We start from the raw sequence: 27,788 nt of genomic DNA, 5'->3' as shown, positions 1-27,788 counted from the left end.
AGAGTATTAGAGTACTAGACAGTATTAGAGTACTATAGAGTATTAGTGAATGTGTCTGATTATTGTAACTTTACTCCTTTAATGTAAGAAACCGCTTCATCTGACGACATCATCAGCCTCTTCTCTCATTTCAAAATGTGTTGAACTAAAAAGCACCAAAATGAACTAAAGAAACAAGAAGGCAGCAGAGCTGACTCTTCATCATGTGCTAATACAGAGCTAAAGAAATCCCGCTTTAATCCCGATCTGGTCCTGACCACGGGTTTGAGATTAGCTCTGAGTGCTTGTGTGTGAAGCATGAGCACGTGTGGCTCCATCATCTGTTTGTGTGACTCCAGAGCATGAGGCTGAGGGGGCGGAGTCTGAGCCCTGGTATGCAGCATGTGACACGCCTTAAAGTGTCAAGTACTTTACAGAACTACTCACCGCTCCGCCAACTGTGCTAACGTTAGGAGCACGATTCGAACTGCCAACCTTTGGATCAGAGCACGAACAATCCAAGTGAGCTAATGCTGCCGGCGAACGAGCTCAGGGAACCACAGGGGCCCCACCATTCCACACACGGCTCACGACACCATAATGGTATCGATTTTGCGATACATGCATCGATATATCGCTCATGATATTCTACAATATATCACTATTTTATTTGTTCTTCTTTGTTAAACCACGATCTGCACAAACTCAAAATAAAATACACCATTTTTAATAATGAAATTTTTTTTTAGTGCGTCACAAAATAATTTGGGAAATTATACCAAAAATGACTCATATATCGATACAGAATAATATTGATGCCGTATCACCAAATTTAGTATCAGGATATATCGATATTTAACGACTTTACACTTATGGTCAATTAAAACAAACTAATGTGTGATTAACACATTCGAACAAACATGTGATTTTAAAAACTCATTTTCCTTTTGAATACAAAGACTGAAAACATGTCTTTGTGAAACGTCCTCCTGACACAAACGTCCTTCAACGTCCTTCTGACACAAACGTCCTTCAACGTCCTTCTGACACAAACGTCCTTCTGACACAAACGTCCTTCAACGTCCTTCTGACAAAAACGTCCTCCTGACAGAAACGTCCTCCTGACACAAACGTCCTTCTGACACAAACGTCCTTCTGACACAAACGTCCTTCAACGTCCTTCTGACACAAACGTCCTTCAACGTCCTTCTGACAAAAACGTCCTCCTGACAGAAACGTCCTCCTGACACAAACGTCCTTCTGACACAAACGTCCTTCAACGTCCTTCTGACACAAACGTCCTTCAACGTCCTTCTGACAAAAACGTCCTCCTGACAGAAACGTCCTCCTGACACAAACGTCCTCCTGACACAAACGTCCTCCTGACACAAACGTCCTTCAACGTCCTTCTGACACAAACGTCCTTCAACGTCTTCCTGACACAAACGTCCTTCAACGTCCTTCTGACACAAACGTCCTTCAAAGTCCTTCTGACACAAACGTCCTCCTGACACAAACGTCCTTCAACGTCCTTCTGACACAAACGTCCTTCAACGTCCTTCTGACACAAACGTCCTTCAACGTCCTCCTGACACAAACGTCCTTCAACGTCCTTCTGACACAAACGTCCTCCTGACACAAACGTCCTTCAACGTCCTTCTGACACAAACGTCCTTCAACGTCCTTCTGACACAAACGTCCTTCTGACACAAACGTCCTTCTGACAGAAACGTCTTCCTGACAGAAACGTCCTTCAACGTCCTTCTGACAGAAACGTCCTCCTGACAGAAATGTCCTCCTGACAAAAACGTCCTCCTGACACAAACGTCCTTCAACGTCCTTCTGACACAAACGTCCTTCAACGTCCTTCTGACACAAACGTCCTTCAACGTCCTTCTGACAAAAACGTCCTCCTGACAGAAACGTCCTCCTGACACAAACGTCCTCCTGACACAAACGTCCTTCAACGTCCTTCTGACACAAACGTCCTTCAACGTCCTTCTGACACAAACGTCCTTCAACGTCCTTCTGACACAAACGTCCTTCAACGTCCTTCTGACAAAAACGTCCTCCTGACAGAAACGTCCTCCTGACACAAACGTCCTCCTGACACAAACGTCCTTCAACGTCCTTCTGACACAAACGTCCTTCAACGTCCTTCTGACAAAAACGTCCTCCTGACAGAAACGTCCTTCTGAAACAAACGTCCTTCAACGTCCTTCTGACACAAACGTCCTTCTGACAGAAACGTCCTCCTGACAGAAACGTCCTCCTGACACAAACGTCCTCCTGACAGAAACGTCCTTCTGACACAAACGTCCTCCTGACAGAAACGTCCTCCTGACACAAACGTCCTCCTGACACAAACGTCCTTCTGACACAAACGCCCTTCAACCTCCTTCTGACACAAACGTCCTTCAACGTCCTCCTGACACAAACGTCCTCCTGACAGAAACGTCCTTCTGACACAAACGTCCTCCTGACAGAAACGTCCTCCTGACACAAACGTCCTTCAACGTCCTTCTGACAGAAACGTCCTCCTGACAGAAACGTCCTCCTGACAGAAACGTCCTTCTGACACAAACGTCCTCCTGACACAAACGTCCTTCAACGTCCTTCTGACACAAACGTCCTTCAACGTCCTTCTGACACAAACGTCCTTCTGACAGAAACGTCCTCCTGACAGAAACGTCCTCCTGACACAAACGTCCTCCTGACAGAAACGTCCTTCTGACACAAACGTCCTCCTGACAGAAACGTCCTCCTGACACAAACGTCCTCCTGACACAAACGTCCTTCTGACACAAACGTCCTCCTGACACAAACGTCCTTCAACGTCCTTCTGACAGAAACGTCCTCCTGACAGAAACGTCCTCCTGACAGAAACGTCCTCCTGACAGAAACGTCCTTCTGACACAAACGTCCTCCTGACACAAACGTCCTTCAACGTCCTTCTGACACAAACGTCCTTCAACGTCCTTCTGACAAAAACGTCCTCCTGACAGAAACGTCCTCCTGACACAAACGTCCTCCTGACACAAACGTCCTTCAACGTCCTTCTGACACAAACGTCCTTCAACGTCCTTCTGACACAAACGTCCTTCTGACAGAAACGTCCTCCTGACAGAAACGTCCTCCTGACACAAACGTCCTCCTGACAGAAACGTCCTTCTGACACAAACGTCCTCCTGACAGAAACGTCCTCCTGACACAAACGTCCTCCTGACACAAACGTCCTTCTGACACAAACGCCCTTCAACGTCCTTCTGACACAAACGTCCTTCAACGTCCTCCTGACACAAACGTCCTCCTGACAGAAACGTCCTTCTGACACAAACGTCCTCCTGACAGAAACGTCCTCCTGACACAAACGTCCTCCTGACAGAAACGTCCTTCTGACACAAACGTCCTCCTGACAGAAACGTCCTCCTGACACAAACGTCCTCCTGACAGAAACGTCCTCCTGACACAAACGTCCTCCTGACAGAAACGTCCTTCTGAAACAAACGTCCTCCTGACAGAAACGTCCTCCTGACACAAACGTCCTTCAACGTCCTTCTGACACAAACGTCCTTCAACGTCCTTCTGACAGAAACGTCCTCCTGACAGAAACGTCCTTCTGAAACAAACGTCCTTCTGACAGAAACGTCCTCCTGACAGAAACGTCCTTCTGACACAAACGTCCTCCTGACACAAACGTCCTCCTGACAGAAACGTCCTTCTGAAACAAACGTCCTTCTGACAGAAACGTCCTCCTGACAGAAACGTCCTTCTGACACAAACGTCCTCCTGACACAAACGTCCTCCTGACAGAAACGTCCTTCTGACACAAACGTCCTTCAACGTCCTTCTGAAACAAACGACCTTCTGACACAAACGTCCTCCTGACAGAAACGTCCTTCTGACACAAACGTCCTTCTGACACAAACGTCCTTCTGACACAAACGTCCTCCTGACAGAAACGTCCTTCTGACAGAAGCGTCCTCCTGACACAAATGTCCTTCCGACACAAACGTCCTCCTGACAGAAACGTCCTTCTGACACAAACGTCCTCCTGACAGAAACGTCCTTCTGTCACAAACGTCCTCCTGACAGAAACGTCCTCCTGACAGAAACGTCCTTCTGACAGAAACGTCCTTCTGACACAAACGTCCTTCAACGTCCTTCTGACACAAACGTCCTTCTGACACAAACGTCCTCCTGACAGAAACGTCCTCCTGACAGAAACGTCCTTCTGACAGAAACGTCCTTCTGACACAAACGTCCTTCTGACAGAAACGTCCTCCTGACAGAAACGTCCTCCTGACAGAAACGTCCTCCTGACAGAAACGTCCTTCTGATACAAACGTCCTTCTGACACAAACGTCCTTCTGACAGAAACGTCCTCCTGACACAAACGTCCTCCTGACAGAAACGTCCTTCTGACACAAACGTCCTTCTGACACAAACGTCCTTCTGACAAAAACGTCCTCCTGACAGAAACGTCCTTCTGACAGAAACGTCCTTCTGACACAAACGTCCTTCTGACAGAAACGTCCTCCTGACAGAAACGTCCTCCTGACAGAAACGTCCTCCTGACAGAAATGTCCTCCTGACACAAACGTCCTTCAACGTCCTTCTGACACAAACGTCCTTCTGACACAAACGTCCTCCTGACAGAAACGTCCTTCTGACACAAACGTCCTCCTGACAGAAACGTCCTTCTGACATTGACGTCCTCCTGACATAAACGTCCTCCTGACAGAAACGTCCTTCTGACAGAAACGTCCTCCTGACAGAAACGTCCCTCTGACAGAAACGTCCTTCAACGTCCTTCTGACACAAACGTCCTTCTGACACAAACGTCCTCCTGACAGAAACGTCCTCCTGACAGAAACGTCCTCCTGACACAAACGTCCTTCTGACACAAACGTCCCTCTGACAGAAACGTCCTTCTGACACAAACGTCCCTCTGACAGAAACGTCCCTCTGACAGAAACGTCCTTCTGACACAAACGTCCCTCTGACAGAAACGTCCTTCTGACACAAACGTCCCTCTGACAGAAACGTCCTTCTGACAGAAACGTCCTCCTGACAGAAACGTCCTCCTGACAGAAACGTCCTCCTGACAGAAACGTCCCTCTGACAGAAACGTCCTCCTGACAAAAACGTCCTCCTGACAGAAACGTCCCTCTGACAGAAACGTTCTTCTGACACAAACGTCCTTCTGACACAAACGTCCTCCTGACAGAAACGTCCTTCTGACACAAACGTCCTTCTGACACAAACGTCCTCCTGACAGAAACGTCCTCCTGACAGAAACGTCCCTCTGACAGAAACGTCCTCCTGACAGAAACGTCCTTCTGACAGAAACGTCCTTCAACGTCCTTCTGACACAAACGTCCTCCTGACAGAAACGTCCTCCTGACAGAAACGTCCCTCTGACAGAAACGTCCTCCTGACAGAAACGTCCTACTGACAAAAACGTCCTTCTGACAGAAACGTCCTCCTGACAGAAACGTCCTTCTGACAGGAACGTCCTCCTGACAGAAACGTCCCTCTGACACAAACGTCCTTCTGACACAAACGTCCCTCTGACAGAAACGTCCCTCTGACAGAAACGTCCTTCTGACACAAACGTCCCTCTGACAGAAACGTCCTTCTGACACAAACGTCCCTCTGACAGAAACGTCCCTCTGACAGAAACGTCCTTCCGACACAAACGTCCCTCTGACAGAAACGTCCCTCTGACAGAAACGTCCTTCTGACACAAATGTCCCTCTGACAGAAACGTCCCTCTGACAGAAACGTCCTTCTGACACAAACGTCCCTCTGACAGAAACGTCCTTCTGACAGAAACGTCCTCCTGACAGAAACGTCCTTCTGACAGGAACGTCCTCCTGACAGAAACGTCCCTCTGACACAAACGTCCTTCTGACACAAACGTCCCTCTGACAGAAACGTCCCTCTGACAGAAACGTCCTTCTGACACAAACGTCCCTCTGACAGAAACGTCCTTCTGACACAAACGTCCCTCTGACAGAAACGTCCTCCTGACAGAAACGTCCTTCTGACACAAACGTCCTTCTGACACAAACGTCCTCCTGACAGAAACGTCCTCCTGACAGAAACGTCCCTCTGACAGAAACGTTCTCCTGACAGAAACGTCCTTCTGACAGAAACGTCCTTCAACGTCCTTCTGACACAAACGTCCTCCTGACAGAAACGTCCTCCTGACAGAAACGTCCCTCTGACAGAAACGTCCTCCTGACAGAAACGTCCTACTGACAAAAACGTCCTTCTGACAGAAACGTCCTCCTGACAGAAACGTCCTTCTGACAGGAACGTCCTCCTGACAGAAACGTCCCTCTGACACAAACGTCCTTCTGACACAAACGTCCCTCTGACAGAAACGTCCCTCTGACAGAAACGTCCTTCTGACACAAACGTCCCTCTGACAGAAACGTCCTTCTGACACAAACGTCCCTCTGACAGAAACGTCCCTCTGACAGAAACGTCCTTCCGACACAAACGTCCCTCTGACAGAAACGTCCCTCTGACAGAAACGTCCTTCTGACACAAATGTCCCTCTGACAGAAACGTCCCTCTGACAGAAACGTCCTTCTGACACAAACGTCCCTCTGACAGAAACGTCCTTCTGACACAAACGTCCTCCTGACACAAACGTCCTTCTGACAGAAACGTCCTCCTGACAGAAACGTCCCTCTGATAGAAACGTCCTTCTGACACAAAAGTCCCTCTGACAGGAACGTCCTCCTGACAGAAACGTCCCTCTGACAGAAACGTCCTTCTGACACAAACGTCCTTCTGACACAAACGTCCCTCTGACAGAAACGTCCTTCTGACACAAACGTCCCTCTGAAAGAAACGTCCTTCTGACACAAACGTCCTTCTGACACAAACGTCCCTCTGACAGAAACGTCCTTCTGACACAAACGTCCCTCTGACAGAAACGTCCTTCTGACACAAACGTCCTTCTGACACAAACGTCCCTCTGACAGAAACGTCCTTCTGACACAAACGTCCCTCTGACAGAAACGTCCTTCTGACACAAACGTCCCTCTGACAGAAACATCCCTCTGACACAAACGTCCCTCTGACAGAAACGTCCCTCTGACAGAAACGTCCTTCTGACACAAACGTCCCTCTGACAGAAACGTCCTTCTGACACAAACATCCCTCTGACAGAAACGTCCCTCTGACACAAACGTCCCTCTGACAGAAACGTCCCTCTGACAGAAACGTCCTTCTGACACAAACGTCCCTCTGACAGAAACGTCCCTCTGACACAAACGTCCCTCTGACAGAAACGTCCTCCTGACAGAAACGTCCTTCTGACAGAAACGTCCTTCAACGTCCTTCTGACACAAACGTCCTCCTGACAGAAACGTCCTCCTGACAGAAACGTCCCTCTGACAGAAACGTCCTCCTGACAGAAACGTCCTACTGACAAAAACGTCCTTCTGACAGAAACGTCCTCCTGACAGAAACGTCCTTCTGACAGGAACGTCCTCCTGACAGAAACGTCCCTCTGACACAAACGTCCTTCTGACACAAACGTCCCTCTGACAGAAACGTCCCTCTGACAGAAACGTCCTTCTGACACAAACGTCCCTCTGACAGAAACGTCCTTCTGACACAAACGTCCCTCTGACAGAAACGTCCCTCTGACAGAAACGTCCTTCCGACACAAACGTCCCTCTGACAGAAACGTCCCTCTGACAGAAACGTCCTTCTGACACAAATGTCCCTCTGACAGAAACGTCCCTCTGACAGAAACGTCCTTCTGACACAAACGTCCCTCTGACAGAAACGTCCTTCTGACACAAACGTCCTCCTGACACAAACGTCCTTCTGACAGAAACGTCCTCCTGACAGAAACGTCCCTCTGATAGAAACGTCCTTCTGACACAAAAGTCCCTCTGACAGGAACGTCCTCCTGACAGAAACGTCCCTCTGACAGAAACGTCCTTCTGACACAAACGTCCTTCTGACACAAACGTCCCTCTGACAGAAACGTCCTTCTGACACAAACGTCCCTCTGAAAGAAACGTCCTTCTGACACAAACGTCCTTCTGACACAAACGTCCCTCTGACAGAAACGTCCCTCTGACACAAACGTCCCTCTGACAGAAACGTCCCTCCGACAGAAACGTCCTTCTGACAGAAACGTCCCTCTGACAGAAACGTCCCTCTGAAACAAACGTCCCTCTGACAGAAACGTCCCTCTGACAGAAACGTCCTTCTGACACAAACGTCCCTCTGACAGAAACGTCCTTCTGACACAAACGTCCCTCTGACAGAAACGTCCTTCTGACACAAACGTCCCTCTGACAGAAACGTCCTTCTGACACAAACGTCCCTCTGACACAAACGTCCCTCTGACAGAAACGTCCCTCTGACAGAAACGTCCTTCTGACACAAACGTCCTTCTGACAGAAACGTCCCTCTGACACAAACGTCCCTCTGACAGAAACGTCCCTCTGACAGAAACGTCCCTCTGACAGAAACGTCCTTCTGACACAAACGTCCCTCTGACAGAAACGTCCCTCTGACACAAACGTTCCTCTGACACAAACGTCCCTCTGACAGAAACGTCCCTCTGACACAAACGTCCCTCTGACACAAACGTCCCTCTGACAGAAACATCCCTCTGACACAAACGTCCCTCTGACAGAAACGTCCCTCTGACAGAAACGTCCTTCTGACACAAACGTCCCTCTGACAGAAACGTCCTTCTGACACAAACGTCCCTCTGACAGAAACGTCCCTCTGACAGAAACGTCCTTCTGACACAAACGTCCCTCTGACAGAAACGTCCTTCTGACACAAATGTCCCTCTGACAGAAACGTCCCTCTGACACAAACGTCCCTCTGACAGAAACGTCCCTCTGACAGAAACGTCCTTCTGACACAAACGTCCCTCTGACAGAAACGTCCCTCTGACACAAACGTCCCTCTGACAGAAACGTCCCTCTGACAGAAACGTCCCTCTGACACAAACGTCCCTCTGACAGAAACGTCCTTCTGACACAAACGTCCCTCTGACAGAAACGTCCTTCTGACACAAACGTCCCTCTGACAGAAACGTCCTTCTGACACAAACGTCCCTCTGACAGAAACGTCCCTCTGACACAAACGTCCCTCTGACAGAAACGTCCCTCTGACAGAAACGTCCTTCTGACACAAACGTCCCTCTGACAGAAACGTCCCTCTGACACAAACGTCCCTCTGACACAAACGTCCCTCTGACAGAAACGTCCCTCTGACAGAAACGTCCCTCTGACACAAACGTCCCTCTGACAGAAACGTCCCTCTGACAGAAACGTCCTTCTGACACAAACGTCCCTCTGACAGAAACGTCCCTCTGACACAAACGTCCCTCTGACACAAACGTCCCTCTGACAGAAACGTCCTTCTGACACAAACGTCCCTCTGACAGAAACGTCCTTCTGACACAAACGTCCCTCTGACAGAAACGTCCTTCTGACACAAACGTCCCTCTGACAGAAACGTCCTTCTGACACAAACGTCCCTCTGACAGAAACGTCCCTCTGACACAAACGTCCCTCTGACAGAAACGTCCCTCTGACAGAAACGTCCCTCTGACACAAACGTCCCTCTGACAGAAACGTCCCTCTGACAGAAACGTCCCTCTGACAGAAACGTCCTTCTGACACAAACGTCCCTCTGACAGAAACGTCCCTCTGACACAAACGTCCCTCTGACACAAACGTCCCTCTGACAGAAACGTCCCTCTGACACAAACGTCCCTCTGACACAAACGTCCCTCTGACAGAAACATCCCTCTGACACAAACGTCCCTCTGACAGAAACGTCCCTCTGACACAAACGTCCCTCTGACACAAACGTCCCTCTGACAGAAACGTCCCTCTGACAGAAACGTCCTTCTGACACAAACGTCCCTCTGACAGAAACGTCCTTCTGACACAAACGTCCCTCTGACACAAACGTCCTTCTGACACAAACGTCCCTCTGACAGAAACGTCCCTCTGACAGAAACGTCCCTCTGACAGAAACGTCCTTCTGACACAAACGTCCCTCTGACAGAAACGTCCTTCTGACACAAATGTCCCTCTGACAGAAACGTCCCTCTGACACAAACGTCCCTCTGACAGAAACGTCCCTCTGACAGAAACGTCCTTCTGACACAAACGTCCCTCTGACAGAAACTTCCCTCTGACACAAACGTCCCTCTGACAGAAACGTCCCTCTGACAGAAACGTCCTTCTGACACAAACGTCCCTCTGACAGAAACGTCCTTCTGACACAAACGTCCCTCTGACAGAAACGTCCTTCTGACACAAACGTCCCTCTGACAGAAACGTCCTTCTGACACAAACGTCCCTCTGACAGAAACGTCCCTCTGACACAAACGTCCCTCTGACAGAAACGTCCCTCTGACAGAAACGTCCTTCTGACACAAACGTCCCTCTGACAGAAACGTCCCTCTGACACAAACGTCCCTCTGACAGAAACGTCCCTCTGACAGAAACGTCCCTCTGACAGAAACGTCCTTCTGACACAAACGTCCCTCTGACAGAAACGTCCCTCTGACACAAACGTCCCTCTGACACAAACGTCCCTCTGACACAAACGTCCCTCTGACACAAACGTCCTTCTGACACAAACGTCCCTCTGACAGAAACGTCCTTCTGACACAAACGTCCCTCTGACAGAAACGTCCCTCTGACAGAAACGTCCCTCTGACAGAAACGTCCTTCTGACACAAACGTCCCTCTGACAGAAACGTCCTTCTGACACAAACGTCCCTCTGACAGAAACGTCCCTCTGACACAAACGTCCTTCTGACAGAAACGTCCCTCTGACAGAAACGTCCTTCTGACACAAACGTCCCTCTGACAGAAACGTCCCTCTGACACAAACGTCCCTCTGACAGAAACGTCCCTCTGACAGAAACGTCCTTCTGACACAAACGTCCCTCTGACAGAAACGTCCTTCTGACACAAAGGTCCCTCTGACAGAAACGTCCTTCTGACACAAACGTCCCTCTGACAGAAACGTCCTTCTGACACAAACGTCCCTCTGACAGAAACGTCCCTCTGACACAAACGTCCCTCTGACAGAAACGTCCCTCTGACAGAAACGTCCTTCTGACACAAACGTCCCTCTGACAGAAACGTCCTTCTGACACAAACGTCCCTCTGACAGAAACGTCCCTCTGACACAAACGTCCCTCTGACAGAAACGTCCCTCTGACAGAAACGTCCTTCTGACACAAACGTCCCTCTGACAGAAACGTCCTTCTGACACAAACGTCCCTCTGACAGAAACGTCCCTCTGACAGAAACGTCCCTCTGACAGAAACGTCCTTCTGACACAAACGTCCCTCTGACAGAAACGTCCTTCTGACACAAATGTCCCTCTGACAGAAGCGTCCCTCTGACACAAACGTCCCTCTGACAGAAACGTCCCTCTGACAGAAACGTCCTTCTGACACAAACGTCCCTCTGACAGAAACGTCCCTCTGACACAAACGTCCCTCTGACAGAAACGTCCCTCTGACAGAAACGTCCTTCTGACACAAACGTCCCTCTGACAGAAACGTCCTTCTGACACAAACGTCCCTCTGACAGAAACGTCCTTCTGACACAAACGTCCCTCTGACAGAAACGTCCTTCTGACACAAACGTCCCTCTGACAGAAACGTCCCTCTGACACAAACGTCCCTCTGACAGAAACGTCCCTCTGACAGAAACGTCCTTCTGACACAAACGTCCCTCTGACAGAAACGTCCCTCTGACACAAACGTCCCTCTGACAGAAACGTCCCTCTGACAGAAACGTCCCTCTGACAGAAACGTCCTTCTGACACAAACGTCCCTCTGACAGAAACGTCCCTCTGACACAAACGTCCCTCTGACACAAACGTCCCTCTGACACAAATGTCCCTCTGACACAAACGTCCCTCTGACACAAACGTCCTTCTGACACAAACGTCCCTCTGACAGAAACGTCCTTCTGACACAAACGTCCCTCTGACAGAAACGTCCCTCTGACAGAAACGTCCCTCTGACAGAAACGTCCTTCTGACACAAACGTCCCTCTGACAGAAACGTCCCTCTGACACAAACGTCCCTCTGACAGAAACGTCCCTCTGACACAAACGTCCCTCTGACAGAAACGTCACTCTGACAGAAACGTCCTTCTGACACAAACGTCCCTCTGACAGAAACGTCCCTCTGACACAAACGTCCCTCTGACAGAAACGTCCCTCTGACAGAAACGTCCTTCTGACACAAACGTCCCTCTGACAGAAACGTCCTTCTGACACAAACGTCCCTCTGACAGAAACATCCTTCTGACACAAACGTCCCTCTGACAGAAACGTCCTTCTGACACAAACGTCCCTCTGACAGAAACGTCCCTCTGACACAAACGTCCCTCTGACAGAAACGTCCCTCTGACAGAAACGTCCTTCTGACACAAACGTCCCTCTGACAGAAACGTCCCTCTGACACAAACGTCCCTCTGACACAAACGTCCCTCTGACAGAAACGTCCTTCTGACAGAAACGTCCCTCTGACACAAACATCCCTCTGACAGAAACGTCCCTCTGACAGAAACGTCCTTCTGACACAAACGTCCCTCTGACAGAAACGTCCCTCTGACAGAAACGTCCTTCTGACACAAACGTCCCTCTGACAGAAACGTCCCTCTGACACAAACGTCGCTCTCACAGAAACGTCCCTCTGACACAAACGTCCCTCTGACAGAAACGTCCCTCTGACACAAACGTCCCTCTGACACAAACGTCCCTCTGACACAAACGTCCTTCTGACACAAACGTCCCTCTGACAGAAACGTCCTTCTGACACAAACGTCCCTCTGACAGAAACGTCCCTCTGACAGAAACGTCCCTCTGACAGAAACGTCCTTCTGACACAAACGTCCCTCTGACAGAAACGTCCTTCTGACACAAACGTCCCTCTGACAGAAACGTCCCTCTGACACAAACGTCCCTCTGACAGAAACGTCCCTCTGACAGAAACGTCCCTCTGACAGAAACGTCCTTCTGACACAAACGTCCCTCTGACAGAAACGTCCCTCTGACACAAACGTCCCTCTGACAGAAACGTCCCTCTGACAGAAACGTCCTTCTGACACAAACGTCCCTCTGACAGAAACGTCCTTCTGACACAAACGTCCCTCTGACAGAAACGTCCTTCTGACACAAACGTCCCTCTGACACAAACGTCCCTCTGACAGAAACGTCCTTCTGACACAAACGTCCCTCTGACAGAAACGTCCTTCTGACACAAACGTCCCTCTGACAGAAACGTCCCTCTGACAGAAACGTCCCTCTGACAGAAACGTCCTTCTGACACAAACGTCCCTCTGACAGAAACGTCCTTCTGACACAAACGTCCCTCTGACAGAAACGTCCCTCTGACAGAAACGTCCCTCTGACAGAAACGTCCCTCTGACAGAAACGTCCTTCTGACACAAACGTCCCTCTGACAGAAACGTCCCTCTGACACAAACGTCCCTCTGACAGAAACGTCCCTCTGACAGAAACGTCCTTCTGACACAAACGTCCCTCTGACAGAAACGTCCTTCTGACACAAACGTCCCTCTGACAGAAACGTCCTTCTGACACAAACGTCCCTCTGACAGAAACGTCCCTCTGACACAAACGTCCCTCTGACAGAAACGTCCCTTTGACAGAAACGTCCTTCTGACACAAACGTCCCTCTGACAGAAACGTCCCTCTGACACAAACGTCCCTCTGACACAAACGTCCCTCTGACAGAAACGTCCTTCTGACACAAACGTCCCTCTGACAGAAACGTCCCTCTGACACAAACGTCCCTCTGACAGAAACGTCCCTCTGACAGAAACGTCCTTCTGACACAAACGTCCCTCTGACAGAAACGTCCCTCTGACACAAACGTCGCTCTGACAGAAACGTCCCTCTGACACAAACGTCCCTCTGACAGAAACGTCCCTCTGACACAAACGTCCCTCTGACACAAACGTCCCTCTGACAGAAACGTCCCTCTGACACAAACGTCCCTCTGACAGAAACGTCCTTCTGACACAAACGTCCCTCTGACAGAAACGTCCCTCTGACACAAACGTCCCTCTGACACAAACGTCCCTCTGACACAAACGTCCTTCTGACACAAACGTCCCTCTGACAGAAACGTCCTTCTGACACAAACGTCCCTCTGACAGAAACGTCCCTCTGACAGAAACGTCCCTCTGACAGAAACGTCCTTCTGACACAAACGTCCCTCTGACAGAAACGTCCTTCTGACACAAACGTCCCTCTGACAGAAACGTCCCTCTGACACAAACGTCCCTCTGACAGAAACGTCCCTCTGACAGAAACGTCCTTCTGACACAAACGTCCCTCTGACAGAAACGTCCCTCTGACACAAACGTCCCTCTGACAGAAACGTCCCTCTGACAGAAACGTCCTTCTGACACAAACGTCCCTCTGACAGAAACGTCCTTCTGACACAAACGTCCCTCAGACAGAAACGTCCTTCTGACACAAACGTCCCTCTGACAGAAACGTCCTTCTGACACAAACGTCCCTCTGACAGAAACGTCCCTCTGACACAAACGTCCCTCTGACAGAAACGTCCCTCTGACAGAAACGTCCTTCTGACACAAACGTCCCTCTGACAGAAACGTCCTTCTGACACAAACGTCCCTCTGACAGAAACGTCCTTCTGACACAAACGTCCCTCTGACAGAAACGTCCCTCTGACACAAACGTCCCTCTGACAGAAACGTCCCTCTGACAGAAACGTCCTTCTGACACAAACGTCCCTCTGACAGAAACGTCCCTCTGACACAAACGTCCCTCTGACAGAAACGTCCCTCTGACAGAAACGTCCCTCTGACACAAACGTCCCTCTGACAGAAACGTCCCTCTGACACAAACGTCCCTCTGACACAAACGTCCCTCTGACAGAAACGTCCCTCTGACACAAACGTCCCTCTGACACAAACGTCCCTCTGACAGAAACATCCCTCTGAAACAAACGTCCCTCTGACAGAAACGTCCCTCTGACACAAACGTCCCTCTGACAGAAACGTCCCTCTGACAGAAACGTCCTTCTGACACAAACGTCCCTCTGACAGAAACGTCCTTCTGACACAAACGTCCCTCTGACAGAAACGTCCTTCTGACACAAACGTCCCTCTGACAGAAACGTCCCTCTGACACAAACGTCCCTCTGACAGAAACGTCCCTCTGACAGAAACGTCCTTCTGACACAAACGTCCCTCTGACAGAAACGTCCCTCTGACACAAACGTCCCTCTGACAGAAACGTCCCTCTGACAGAAACGTCCCTCTGACACAAACGTCCCTCTGACAGAAACGTCCCTCTGACACAAACGTCCCTCTGACACAAACGTCCCTCTGACAGAAACGTCCCTCCGACACAAACGTCCCTCTGACACAAACGTCCCTCTGACAGAAACATCCCTCTGACACAAACGTCCCTCTGACAGAAACGTCCCTCTGACAGAAACGTCCTTCTGACACAAACGTCCCTCTGACAGAAACGTCCCTCTGACACAAACGTCCCTCTGACAGAAACGTCCCTCTGACAGAAACGTCCCTCTGACACAAACGTCCCTCTGACAGAAACGTCCCTCTGACACAAACGTCCCTCTGACACAAACGTCCCTCTGACAGAAACGTCCCTCTGACACAAACGTCCCTCTGACACAAACGTCCCTCTGACACAAACGTCCCTCTGACAGAAACATCCCTCTGACACAAACGTCCCTCTGACAGAAACGTCCCTCTGACAGAAACGTCCCTCTGACACAAACGTCCCTCTGACAGAAACGTCCTTCTGACACAAACGTCCCTCTGACAGAAACGTCCCTCTGACACAAACGTCCCTCTGACAGAAACGTCCCTCTGACAGAAACGTCCTTCTGACACAAACGTCCCTCTGACAGAAACGTCCCTCTGACACAAACGTCGCTCTGACAGAAACGTCCCTCTGACACAAACGTCCCTCTGACAGAAACGTCCCTCTGACACAAACGTCCCTCTGACAGAAACGTCCCTCTGACACAAACGTCCCTCTGACACAAACGTCCCTCTGACAGAAACGTCCTTCTGACACAAACGTCCCTCTGACAGAAACGTCCCTCTGACACAAACGTCCCTCTGACACAAACGTCCCTCTGACACAAACGTCCCTCTGACACAAACGTCCTTCTGACACAAACGTCCCTCTGACAGAAACGTCCTTCTGACACAAACGTCCCTCTGACAGAAACGTCCCTCTGACAGAAACGTCCCTCTGACAGAAACGTCCCTCTGACACAAACGTCCCTCTGACAGAAACGTCCCTCTGACACAAACGTCCCTCTGACAGAAACGTCCCTCTGACAGAAACGTCCTTCTGACACAAACGTCCCTCTGACAGAAACGTCCTTCTGACACAAACGTCCCTCTGACAGAAACGTCCCTCTGACAGAAACGTCCTTCTGACACAAACGTCCCTCTGACAGAAACGTCCTTCTGACACAAACGTCCCTCTGACAGAAACGTCCTTCTGACACAAACGTCCCTCTGACAGAAACGTCCTTCTGACACAAACGTCCCTCTGACAGAAACGTCCCTCTGACACAAACGTCCCTCTGACAGAAACGTCCCTCTGACAGAAACGTCCTTCTGACACAAACGTCCCTCTGACAGAAATGTCCTTCTGACACAAACGTCCCTCTGACAGAAACGTCCTTCTGACACAAACGTCCCTCTGACAGAAACGTCCCTCTGACACAAACGTCCCTCTGACAGAAACGTCCCTCTGACAGAAACGTCCTTCTGACACAAACGTCCCTCTGACAGAAACGTCCCTCTGACACAAACGTCCCTCTGACAGAAACGTCCCTCTGACAGAAACGTCCCTCTGACACAAACGTCCCTCTGACAGAAACGTCCCTCTGACACAAACGTCCCTCTGACACAAACGTCCCTCTGACAGAAACGTCCCTCTGACAGAAACGTCCCTCTGACACAAACGTCCCTCTGACAGAAACATCCCTCTGACACAAACGTCCCTCTGACAGAAACGTCCCTCTGACAGAAACGTCCTTCTGACACAAACGTCCCTCTGACAGAAACGTCCCTCTGACACAAACGTCCCTCTGACAGAAACGTCCCTCTGACAGAAACGTCCCTCTGACACAAACGTCCCTCTGACAGAACCTCTGACACAAACGTCCCTCTGACAGAAACGTCCCTCTGACAGAAACGTCCTTCTGACACAAACGTCCCTCTGACAGAAACGTCCCTCTGACACAAACGTCCCTCTGACAGAAACGTCCCTCTGACAGAAACGTCCCTCTGACACAAACGTCCCTCTGACAGAACCTCTGACACTAACGTCCCTCTGACAGAAACGTCCCTCTGACAGAAACGTCCTTCTGACACAAACGTCCCTCTGACAGAAACGTCCCTCTGACACAAACGTCCCTCTGACAGAAACGTCCCTCTGACAGAAACGTCCCTCTGACACAAACGTCCCTCTGACAGAAACGTCCCTCTGACACAAACGTCCCTCTGACACAAACGTCCCTCTGACAGAAACGTCCCTCTGACACAAACGTCCCTCTGACACAAACGTCCCTCTGACAGAAACATCCCTCTGAAACAAACGTCCCTCTGACAGAAACGTCCCTCTGACACAAACGTCCCTCTGACAGAAACGTCCCTCTGACAGAAACGTCCTTCTGACACAAACGTCCCTCTGACAGAAACGTCCTTCTGACACAAACGTCCCTCTGACAGAAACGTCCTTCTGACACAAACGTCCCTCTGACAGAAACGTCCCTCTGACACAAACGTCCCTCTGACAGAAACGTCCCTCTGACAGAAACGTCCTTCTGACACAAACGTCCCTCTGACAGAAACGTCCCTCTGACACAAACGTCCCTCTGACAGAAACGTCCCTCTGACAGAAACGTCCCTCTGACACAAACGTCCCTCTGACAGAAACGTCCCTCTGACACAAACGTCCCTCTGACACAAACGTCCCTCTGACAGAAACGTCCCTCTGACACAAACGTCCCTCTGACACAAACGTCCCTCTGACAGAAACATCCCTCTGACACAAACGTCCCTCTGACAGAAACGTCCCTCTGACAGAAACGTCCTTCTGACACAAACGTCCCTCTGACAGAAACGTCCCTCTGACACAAACGTCCCTCTGACAGAAACGTCCCTCTGACAGAAACGTCCCTCTGACACAAACGTCCCTCTGACAGAAACGTCCCTCTGACACAAACGTCCCTCTGACACAAACGTCCCTCTGACAGAAACGTCCCTCTGACACAAACGTCCCTCTGACACAAACGTCCCTCTGACACAAACGTCCCTCTGACAGAAACATCCCTCTGACACAAACGTCCCTCTGACAGAAACGTCCCTCTGACAGAAACGTCCCTCTGACACAAACGTCCCTCTGACAGAAACGTCCTTCTGACACAAACGTCCCTCTGACAGAAACGTCCCTCTGACACAAACGTCCCTCTGACAGAAACGTCCCTCTGACAGAAACGTCCTTCTGACACAAACGTCCCTCTGACAGAAACGTCCCTCTGACACAAACGTCGCTCTGACAGAAACGTCCCTCTGACACAAACGTCCCTCTGACAGAAACGTCCCTCTGACACAAACGTCCCTCTGACACAAACGTCCCTCTGACAGAAACGTCCCTCTGACACAAACGTCCCTCTGACACAAACGTCCCTCTGACAGAAACGTCCTTCTGACACAAACGTCCCTCTGACAGAAACGTCCCTCTGACACAAACGTCCCTCTGACACAAACGTCCCTCTGACACAAACGTCCCTCTGACACAAACGTCCTTCTGACACAAACGTCCCTCTGACAGAAACGTCCTTCTGACACAAACGTCCCTCTGACAGAAACGTCCCTCTGACAGAAACGTCCCTCTGACAGAAACGTCCCTCTGACACAAACGTCCCTCTGACAGAAACGTCCTTCTGACACAAACGTCCCTCTGACAGAAACGTCCCTCTGACACAAACGTCCCTCTGACAGAAACGTCCCTCTGACAGAAACGTCCTTCTGACACAAACGTCCCTCTGACAGAAACGTCCTTCTGACACAAACGTCCCTCTGACAGAAACGTCCCTCTGACAGAAACGTCCTTCTGACACAAACGTCCCTCTGACAGAAACGTCCTTCTGACACAAACGTCCCTCTGACAGAAACGTCCTTCTGACACAAACGTCCCTCTGACAGAAACGTCCTTCTGACACAAACGTCCCTCTGACAGAAACGTCCCTCTGACACAAACGTCCCTCTGACAGAAACGTCCCTCTGACAGAAACGTCCTTCTGACACAAACGTCCCTCTGACAGAAATGTCCTTCTGACACAAACGTCCCTCTGACAGAAACGTCCTTCTGACACAAACGTCCCTCTGACAGAAACGTCCCTCTGACACAAACGTCCCTCTGACAGAAACGTCCCTCTGACAGAAACGTCCTTCTGACACAAACGTCCCTCTGACAGAAACGTCCCTCTGACACAAACGTCCCTCTGACAGAAACGTCCCTCTGACAGAAACGTCCCTCTGACACAAACGTCCCTCTGACAGAAACGTCCCTCTGACACAAACGTCCCTCTGACACAAACGTCCCTCTGACAGAAACGTCCCTCTGACACAAACGTCCCTCTGACACAAACGTCCCTCTGACAGAAACGTCCCTCTGACAGAAACGTCCCTCTGACACAAACGTCCCTCTGACAGAACCTCTGACACAAACGTCCCTCTGACACAAACGTCCCTCTGACAGAAATGTCCCTCTGACACAAACGTCCCTCTGACACAAACGTCCCTCTGACACAAACGTCCCTCTGACAGAAACATCCCTCTGACACAAACGTCCCTCTGACAGAAACGTCCTTCTGACACAAACGTCCCTCTGACAGAAACGTCCTTCTGACACAAACGTCCCTCTGACACAAACGTCCCTCTGACAGAAACATCCCTCTGACACAAACGTCCCTCTGACAGAAACGTCCCTCTGACAGAAACGTCCTTCTGACACAAACGTCCCTCTGACAGAAACGTCCTTCTGACACAAACGTCCCTCTGACACAAACGTCCCTCTGACAGAAACGTCCTTCTGACACAAACGTCCCTCTGACACAAACGTCCCTCTGACAGAAACGTCCCTCTGACAGAAACGTCCTTCTGACACAAACGTCCCTCTGACAGAAACGTCCTTCTGACACAAACGTCCCTCTGACAGAAACGTCCTTCTGACACAAACGTCCCTCTGACAGAAACGTCCCTCTGACACAAACGTCCCTCTGACAGAAACGTCCCTCTGACAGAAACGTCCTTCTGACACAAACGTCCCTCTGACAGAAACGTCCCTCTGACACAAACGTCCCTCTGACAGAAACGTCCCTCTGACAGAAACGTCCTTCTGACACAAACGTCCCTCTGACAGAAACGTCCTTCTGACACAAACGTCCCTCTGACAGAAACGTCCCTCTGACACAAACGTCCCTCTGACACAAACGTCCCTCTGACAGAAACGTCCTTCTGACACAAACGTCCCTCTGACACAAACGTCCCTCTGACAGAAACGTCCCTCTGACAGAAACGTCCTTCTGACACAAACGTCCCTCTGACAGAAACGTCCCTCTGACAGAAACGTCCTTCTGACACAAACGTCCCTCTGACAGAAACGTCCTTCTGACACAAACGTCCCTCTGACAGAAACGTCCCTCTGACACAAACGTCCCTCTGACACAAACGTCCCTCTGACAGAAACGTCCTTCTGACACAAACGTCCCTCTGACACAAACGTCCCTCTGACAGAAACGTCCCTCTGACAGAAACGTCTTTCTGACACAAACGTCCCTCTGACAGAAACGTCCTTCTGACACAAACGTCCCTCTGACAGAAACGTCCCTCTGACACAAACGTCCCTCTGACACAAACGTCCCTCTGACAGAAACGTCCTTCTGACACAAACGTCCCTCTGACACAAACGTCCCTCTGACAGAAACGTCCCTCTGACAGAAACGTCCTTCTGACACAAACGTCCCTCTGACAGAAACGTCCCTCTGACAGAAACGTCCTTCTGACACAAACGTCCCTCTGACAGAAACGTCCTTCTGACACAAACGTCCCTCTGACAGAAACGTCCCTCTGACACAAACGTCCCTCTGACACAAACGTCCCTCTGACAGAAACGTCCTTCTGACACAAACGTCCCTCTGACACAAACGTCCCTCTGACAGAAACGTCCCTCTGACAGAAACGTCTTTCTGACACAAACGTCCCTCTGACAGAAACGTCCTTCTGACACAAACGTCCCTCTGACACAAACGTCCCTCTGACAGAAACGTCCTTCTGACACAAACGTCCCTCTGACAGAAACGTCCTTCTGACACAAACGTCCCTCTGACACAAACGTCCCTCTGACAGAAACGTCCTTCTGACACAAACGTCCCTCTGACACAAACGTCCCTCTGACACAAACGTCCCTCTGACAGAAACGTCCCTCTGACAGAAACGTCCTTCTGACACAAACGTCCCTCTGACAGAAACGTCCTTCTGACACAAACGTCCCTCTGACACAAACGTCCCTCTGACAGAAACGTCCTTCTGACACAAACGTCCCTCTGACAGAAACGTCCTTCTGACACAAACGTCCCTCTGACAGAAACGTCCCTCTGACACAAACGTCCCTCTGACAGAAACGTCCCTCTGACACAAACGTCCCTCAGACAGAAACGTCCTTCTGACACAAACGTCCCTCTGACAGAAACGTCCCTCTGACACAAACGTCCCTCTGACAGAAACGTCCCTCTGACAGAAACGTCCTTCTGACACAAACGTCCCTCTGACAGAAACGTCCTTCTGACACAAACGTCCCTCTGACACAAACGTCCCTCTGACAGAAACGTCCTTCTGACACAAACGTCCCTCTGACAGAAACGTCCCTCTGACACAAACGTCCCTCTGACACAAACGTCCCTCTGACAGAAACGTCCCTCTGACACAAACGTCCCTCTGACACAAACGTCCCTCTGACACAAACGTCCCTCTGACAGAAACGTCCCTCTGACACAAACGTCCCTCTGACACAAACGTCCCTCTGACAGAAACGTCCTTCTGACACAAACGTCCCTCTGACAGAAACGTCCTTCTGACACAAACGTCCCTCTGACAGAAACGTCCCTCTGACACAAACGTCCCTCTGACAGAAACGTCCCTCTGACACAAACGTCCCTCTGACAGAAATACAAAGCAGGTCGACAGCATCTGTTTAAACACGACTGATTGTGACTGGTCAGTGTTAAACTCTCGGTCGTGACATGAACATGACCTGTTCCTTCATCAGGCTCTGATTGTTCTTCTAATGATGATAAAGCATCATTAAGTCAAGATTACAACCTTTGTCAATTTGGGCCAATTCACAAAGAAGACTATAATACTAATTGTAACATAATATTATAATAATACTAACCCTACGAATATGATGAAAATAATTGGTTTGAATGTTACAAAGAGCAATGAGGAATCTCCAGCTGAAAGGTTTATTGTCTTTAAAACAGGAAAGTCTCATAACCTGCATCAGCTGATGTCTCATGACACAGGGTTTTACAGCCGCCTCAGGCTGCAGGACACTCACCCGTCCTCCTGTCTCTCACCCCTCCTCCTGTCTCACAAAGACTCACCCGTCCTCCTGTCTCACAAAGACTCACCCGTCCTCCTGTCTCACAAAGACTCACCCGTCCTCCTGTCTCACAAAGACTCACCCGTCCTCCTGTCTCACAGGCACAAAGCCCTCTGTGTGGATGACACATTGTCCCGCCTGCAGGAGCTTCTGGGTGTCCCTCCTCTCAGACATGCCCTGGAGCAGACGTAGCTCTCCGAAGTTGCTCCCCTCCGGACCCCTCAGGCTCCGGCCCTGTCCCTGCGCAGAGGCCTGGGACATCTCCATCTCTAGGTGGCCCTTGTTCTCCAGATACATCCTGGAAAAAGACACTGGGTTTAGTTCAGGTGCATCACAAGTTTCTAAGGACTGATGAATGAATGAAGTAGTAAACCCTTTTGAACCAGTTGTACACATGCTAAGACATTGTACACACGCTAAGACATTAAACACACGCTAAGACATTAAACACACGCTAAGACATTAAACACACGCTAAGACATTGTACACACGCTAAGACATTAAACACACGCTAAGACATTAAACACACGCTAAGACATTAAACACACGCTAAGACATTAAACACACGCTAAGACATTAAACACACGCTAAGACATTGTACACACGCTAAGACATTAAACACACGCTAAGACATTAAACACACGCTAAGACATTGTACACACGCTAAGACATTGAACACACGCTAAGACATTAAACACACGCTAAGACATTAAACACACGCTAAGACATTGTACACACGCTAAGACATTGAACACACGCTAAGACATTAAACACACGCTAAGACATTAAACACACGCTAAGACATTGAACACACGCTAAGACATTGAACACACGCTAAGACATTAAACACACGCTAAGACATTAAACACACGCTAAGACATTGTACACACGCTAAGACATTGAACACACGCTAAGACATTAAACACACGCTAAGACATTAAACACATGCTAAGACATTGAACACACGTTAAGACATTGAACACACAATAAGACATTGAACACACGCTAAGACATTGAACACACGCTAAGACATTGAACACACGCTAAGACATTAAACACACGCTAAGACATTGTACACACGCTAAGACATTGTACACATGCTAAGACACTGTACACACGCTAAGACATTGTACACATGCTAAGGCATTGTACACACGCTAAGACATTGAACACACGCTAAGACATTGTACACACGCTTAGACATTGAACACACGCTAAGACATTGAACACACGCTAAGACATTGTACACACGCTTAGACATTGAACACACGCTAAGACATTAAACACATGCTAAGACATTGTACACACGCTAAGACATTGTACACACGCTAAGACATTGCACACACGCTAAGACATTGAACACAAGCTAAGACACTGTACACACGCTAAGACATTGTACACACGCTAAGACATTAAACACACGCTAAGACATTAAACACACGCTAAGACATTGTACACACGCTAAGACATTGAACACACGCTAAGACATTAAACACACGCTAAGACATTAAACACACGCTAAGACATTGTACACACGCTAAGACATTGAACACACGCTAAGACATTAAACACACGCTAAGACATAAACACACGCTAAGACATTGTACACACGCTAAGACATTGAACACACACTAAGACATTGAACACACGCTAAGACATTGTACACACGCTAAGACATTGTACACACGCTAAGACATTGAACACACGCTAAGACATTAAACACACGCTAAGACATTGAACACACAATAAGACATTGAACACACGCTAAGACATTGAACACACGCTAAGACATTGAACACACAATAAGACATTGAACACACGCTAAGACATTGAACACACGCTAAGACATTGAACACACGCTAAGACATTAAACACACGCTAAGACATTGTACACACGCTAAGACATTGTACACACGCTAAGCCATTGAACACATGCTAAGACACTGTACACACGCTAAGACATTGTGCACATGCTAAGACATTGTACACACGCTAAGACATTAAACACACGCTAAGACATTGAACACACGCTAAGACATTGTACACACGCTAAGACATTGAACACACGCTAAGACATTAAACACATGCTAAGACATTGTACACACGCTAAGACATTGTACACACGCTAAGACATTGTACACACGCTAAGACATTGAACACAAGCTAAGACACTGTACACACGCTAAGACATTGTACACATGCTAAGACATTAAACACACGCTAAGACATTAAACACACGCTAAGACATTGTACACACGCTAAGACATTGAACACACGCTAAGACATTAAACACACGCTAAGACATTAAACACACGCTAAGACATTGTACACACGCTAAGACATTGAACACACGCTAAGACATTAAACACACGCTAAGACATTAAACACACGCTAAGACATTGTACACACGCTAAGACATTGAACACACACTAAGACATTGAACACACGCTAAGACATTGAACACACGCTAAGACATTAAACACACGCTAAGACATTGTACACACACTAAGACATTGAACACACGCTAAGACATTGAACACACGCTAAGACATTGAACACACGCTAAGACATTAAACACACGCTAAGACATTGTACACACGCTAAGACATTGAACACACGCTAAGATATTGAACACACGCTAAGACATTGAACACACGCTAAGACATTGAACACACGCTAAGACATTAAACACACGCTAAGACATTAAACACACGCTAAGACATTGTACACACGCTAAGACATTGAACACACGCTAAGACATTAAACACACGCTAAGACATTAAACACATGCTAAGACATTGAACACACGTTAAGACATTGAACACACCCCACCACTCTGCTCCTCCTGAATCCGAGGTTCGACTATTGGTCGGATTCTCCTCTCCAGTACCTTGGAATAGACCTTATGGGAGGCTGAGGAGTGTGATCCCTCTGTAGTTGGAACACACCCTCCGGTCCCCCTTCTTAAACAGAGGGACCACCACCCCGGTCTGCCAGTCCAGAGACACTGTCCCCGACTGTCACGCGATGTTTCAGCCAAGACAGTTCTACAACATCCAGAGACTTTAGGTCCTCAGGGCGGCTCTCATCCACCCCGGAGCCACCGAGGAGTTTGCCAACAACCTCAGTGACTCCGAGCTCCCCCCGTGTGGCCGAGCTCCTCACCTAAGGGAGCGCCCAGCCACCCGGCGGAGGAAACTCATTTCGACCGCTTGTATCCGCGATCTTGTTCTTTTGGTCATTACCCAAAGCTCATGACCATAGGTGAGGTCAGAACGTAGACCGACCGGTAAATAGAGAGCTTTGTCTTTGGACTCAGCTCCTTCTTCACCACAACAGTCGATGCAGCGACTGCATCACTGCAGCTGCTGCACCGATCCAACTGTCAATCTCACGCTCCATCCTTCCCTCACTCGTGAACAAGACCCCGAGATACTTGAACTCCTCCACTTGGGGCAAGGAACCCCCACCCACCTGGAGAGGACAAGAACCCCCCACCCACCTGGAGAGGACAAGGACTCCCCACCCACCTGGAGAGGACCAGGATCCCCCACCCACCTGGAGAGGACAAGGACCCCCCACCCACCTGGAGAGGACAAGACACCTTTTTCCGGTCGAGAACCACGGCCTCGGATTTGGAGCTGATTCTCATCCCAGACGCTTCACACTCGGCTCAGGTCCGGGTTCGATGGAGCCATCAGGACAACATCGTCTGCAAACAGCAGAGATGGAATCCTGTGGTCCCCAAACCAGACACTCTCCGACCCCTGACCACACCCTCCGACCCTTGTGTTGGTCAGATCATTGTAGGGACGGGAACACCGGGACAACACGCACTTTTCGTGGAGGAAAAACAGGATTCTTCGTTTAGCGTCTCTGACTGAATCAGAACTCACTTTAATGAACGGAACTTCCGGTGCAAGACAGTTTCAGTGTAAGAGCACACATTTATATACACTGCGGATATCATACATTCAGGGCAACACCCCCACTTGCTCTTAACACTGTACATTTTACATATATACAAACAAAAAATGCACCTTTAAACTATTACAGTTTACATTTACATTCCAAAAAGAACATTTGTAAACCTCTCAATTTTTAGCTTGACAACAGATTTTGTAAATATATCTGCACCATGTCTGCTGTAGCACAATACTCTATACAGATTTTCCCGTCATTGAGTGCAGACCTAATGAAATGGTATCTTATGTCAATACGCTTACACCTCTGACCATTTATGGGATTTTTCGATAATGCTATTGCACCCTGATTATCGCCATACAAAAGAACTGGTGAGTATTCACGTTCACTGTCCATTCTTGTCAGTAGTTGTGTAAGATATAAACTCTCCTGAGTGGCGGCTGCCATGGCCATATACTCCGCCTCACATGTTGACAAAGCTACTGTTGCTTCCTAGTTTTCCAACATATAACAGGCCCACTTTTACTTAGTACAAAACAGTGTTCAGTAGTACTTCTTCTGTCAGTAGAATCTGCATCACTAAATGCTATAAGGTGCAGATTGTCCTCTGTCTTTTTATAACACAGCTCTTTGTTCAATCTACCTTTTAGATGTCTTAGCACATGTTTTGCTGATCATCCAGTGATGATCTTTTGGATCGGATAAATATTGAGAAAGTTTGCTTACAATCCAGCTTAAATCTGGTCGTGTACAAGTCATTAAATATAAAGCTGCCCACTAGATCACAATACTTTGCTGCATCTACTGGCTCACCATCAGCATCAAAGTTGTGTTTTTGTTCACAAGGAGTCGAACGTGGCTCACAGTCTGACATATTAAACCTTTCCAGTATTTTTGAGATATACCTTCTCTGGTTTAGTTTTATCTCTGTGCCTTGAGTACAGTCGATTCCTAAGAAATGTTTAAGCTCACCAAGATCTTTCATCTTACATTTTTCACTTAACATTTGCTTTACATTTTTGAGTGAACATTGTCAGTAGCAATAATAACATCATCAACCCAAAACATCAAAATAACTCTCTCATTTTCTGTTTGACTGTTGTAAACACAATGATCCACAGGATTCTGAACAA

The 27,788-nt window shown here is 49.1% G+C and overlaps 1 protein-coding gene across 1 annotated transcript in view; it reads right to left on the bottom strand.

Annotated features, from left to right (window-relative positions):
* The window catches only part of oca2 (oculocutaneous albinism II), a 77,011-nt gene extending 53,983 nt beyond the window's left edge, over window positions 1-23,028 (bottom strand). The window contains exon 1 of the mRNA XM_072439367.1: window positions 22,814-23,028. Within this exon, the coding sequence (XP_072295468.1) occupies window positions 22,814-23,028 (215 nt within the window). The remainder of the gene's footprint in view (window positions 1-22,813) is intronic.
* Between the last annotated feature and the right edge of the window lie 4,760 nt (window positions 23,029-27,788).

This window comes from Eucyclogobius newberryi, unplaced genomic scaffold, assembly GCF_026437365.1.
Source record: "Eucyclogobius newberryi isolate DKJ021-1_F unplaced genomic scaffold, fEucNew1.0.hap1 SCAF_9, whole genome shotgun sequence".
NCBI classification, from domain to species: Eukaryota; Metazoa; Chordata; class Actinopteri; order Gobiiformes; family Gobiidae; genus Eucyclogobius; species Eucyclogobius newberryi.
This window is presented reverse-complemented; position numbering and strand designations above follow the sequence as displayed.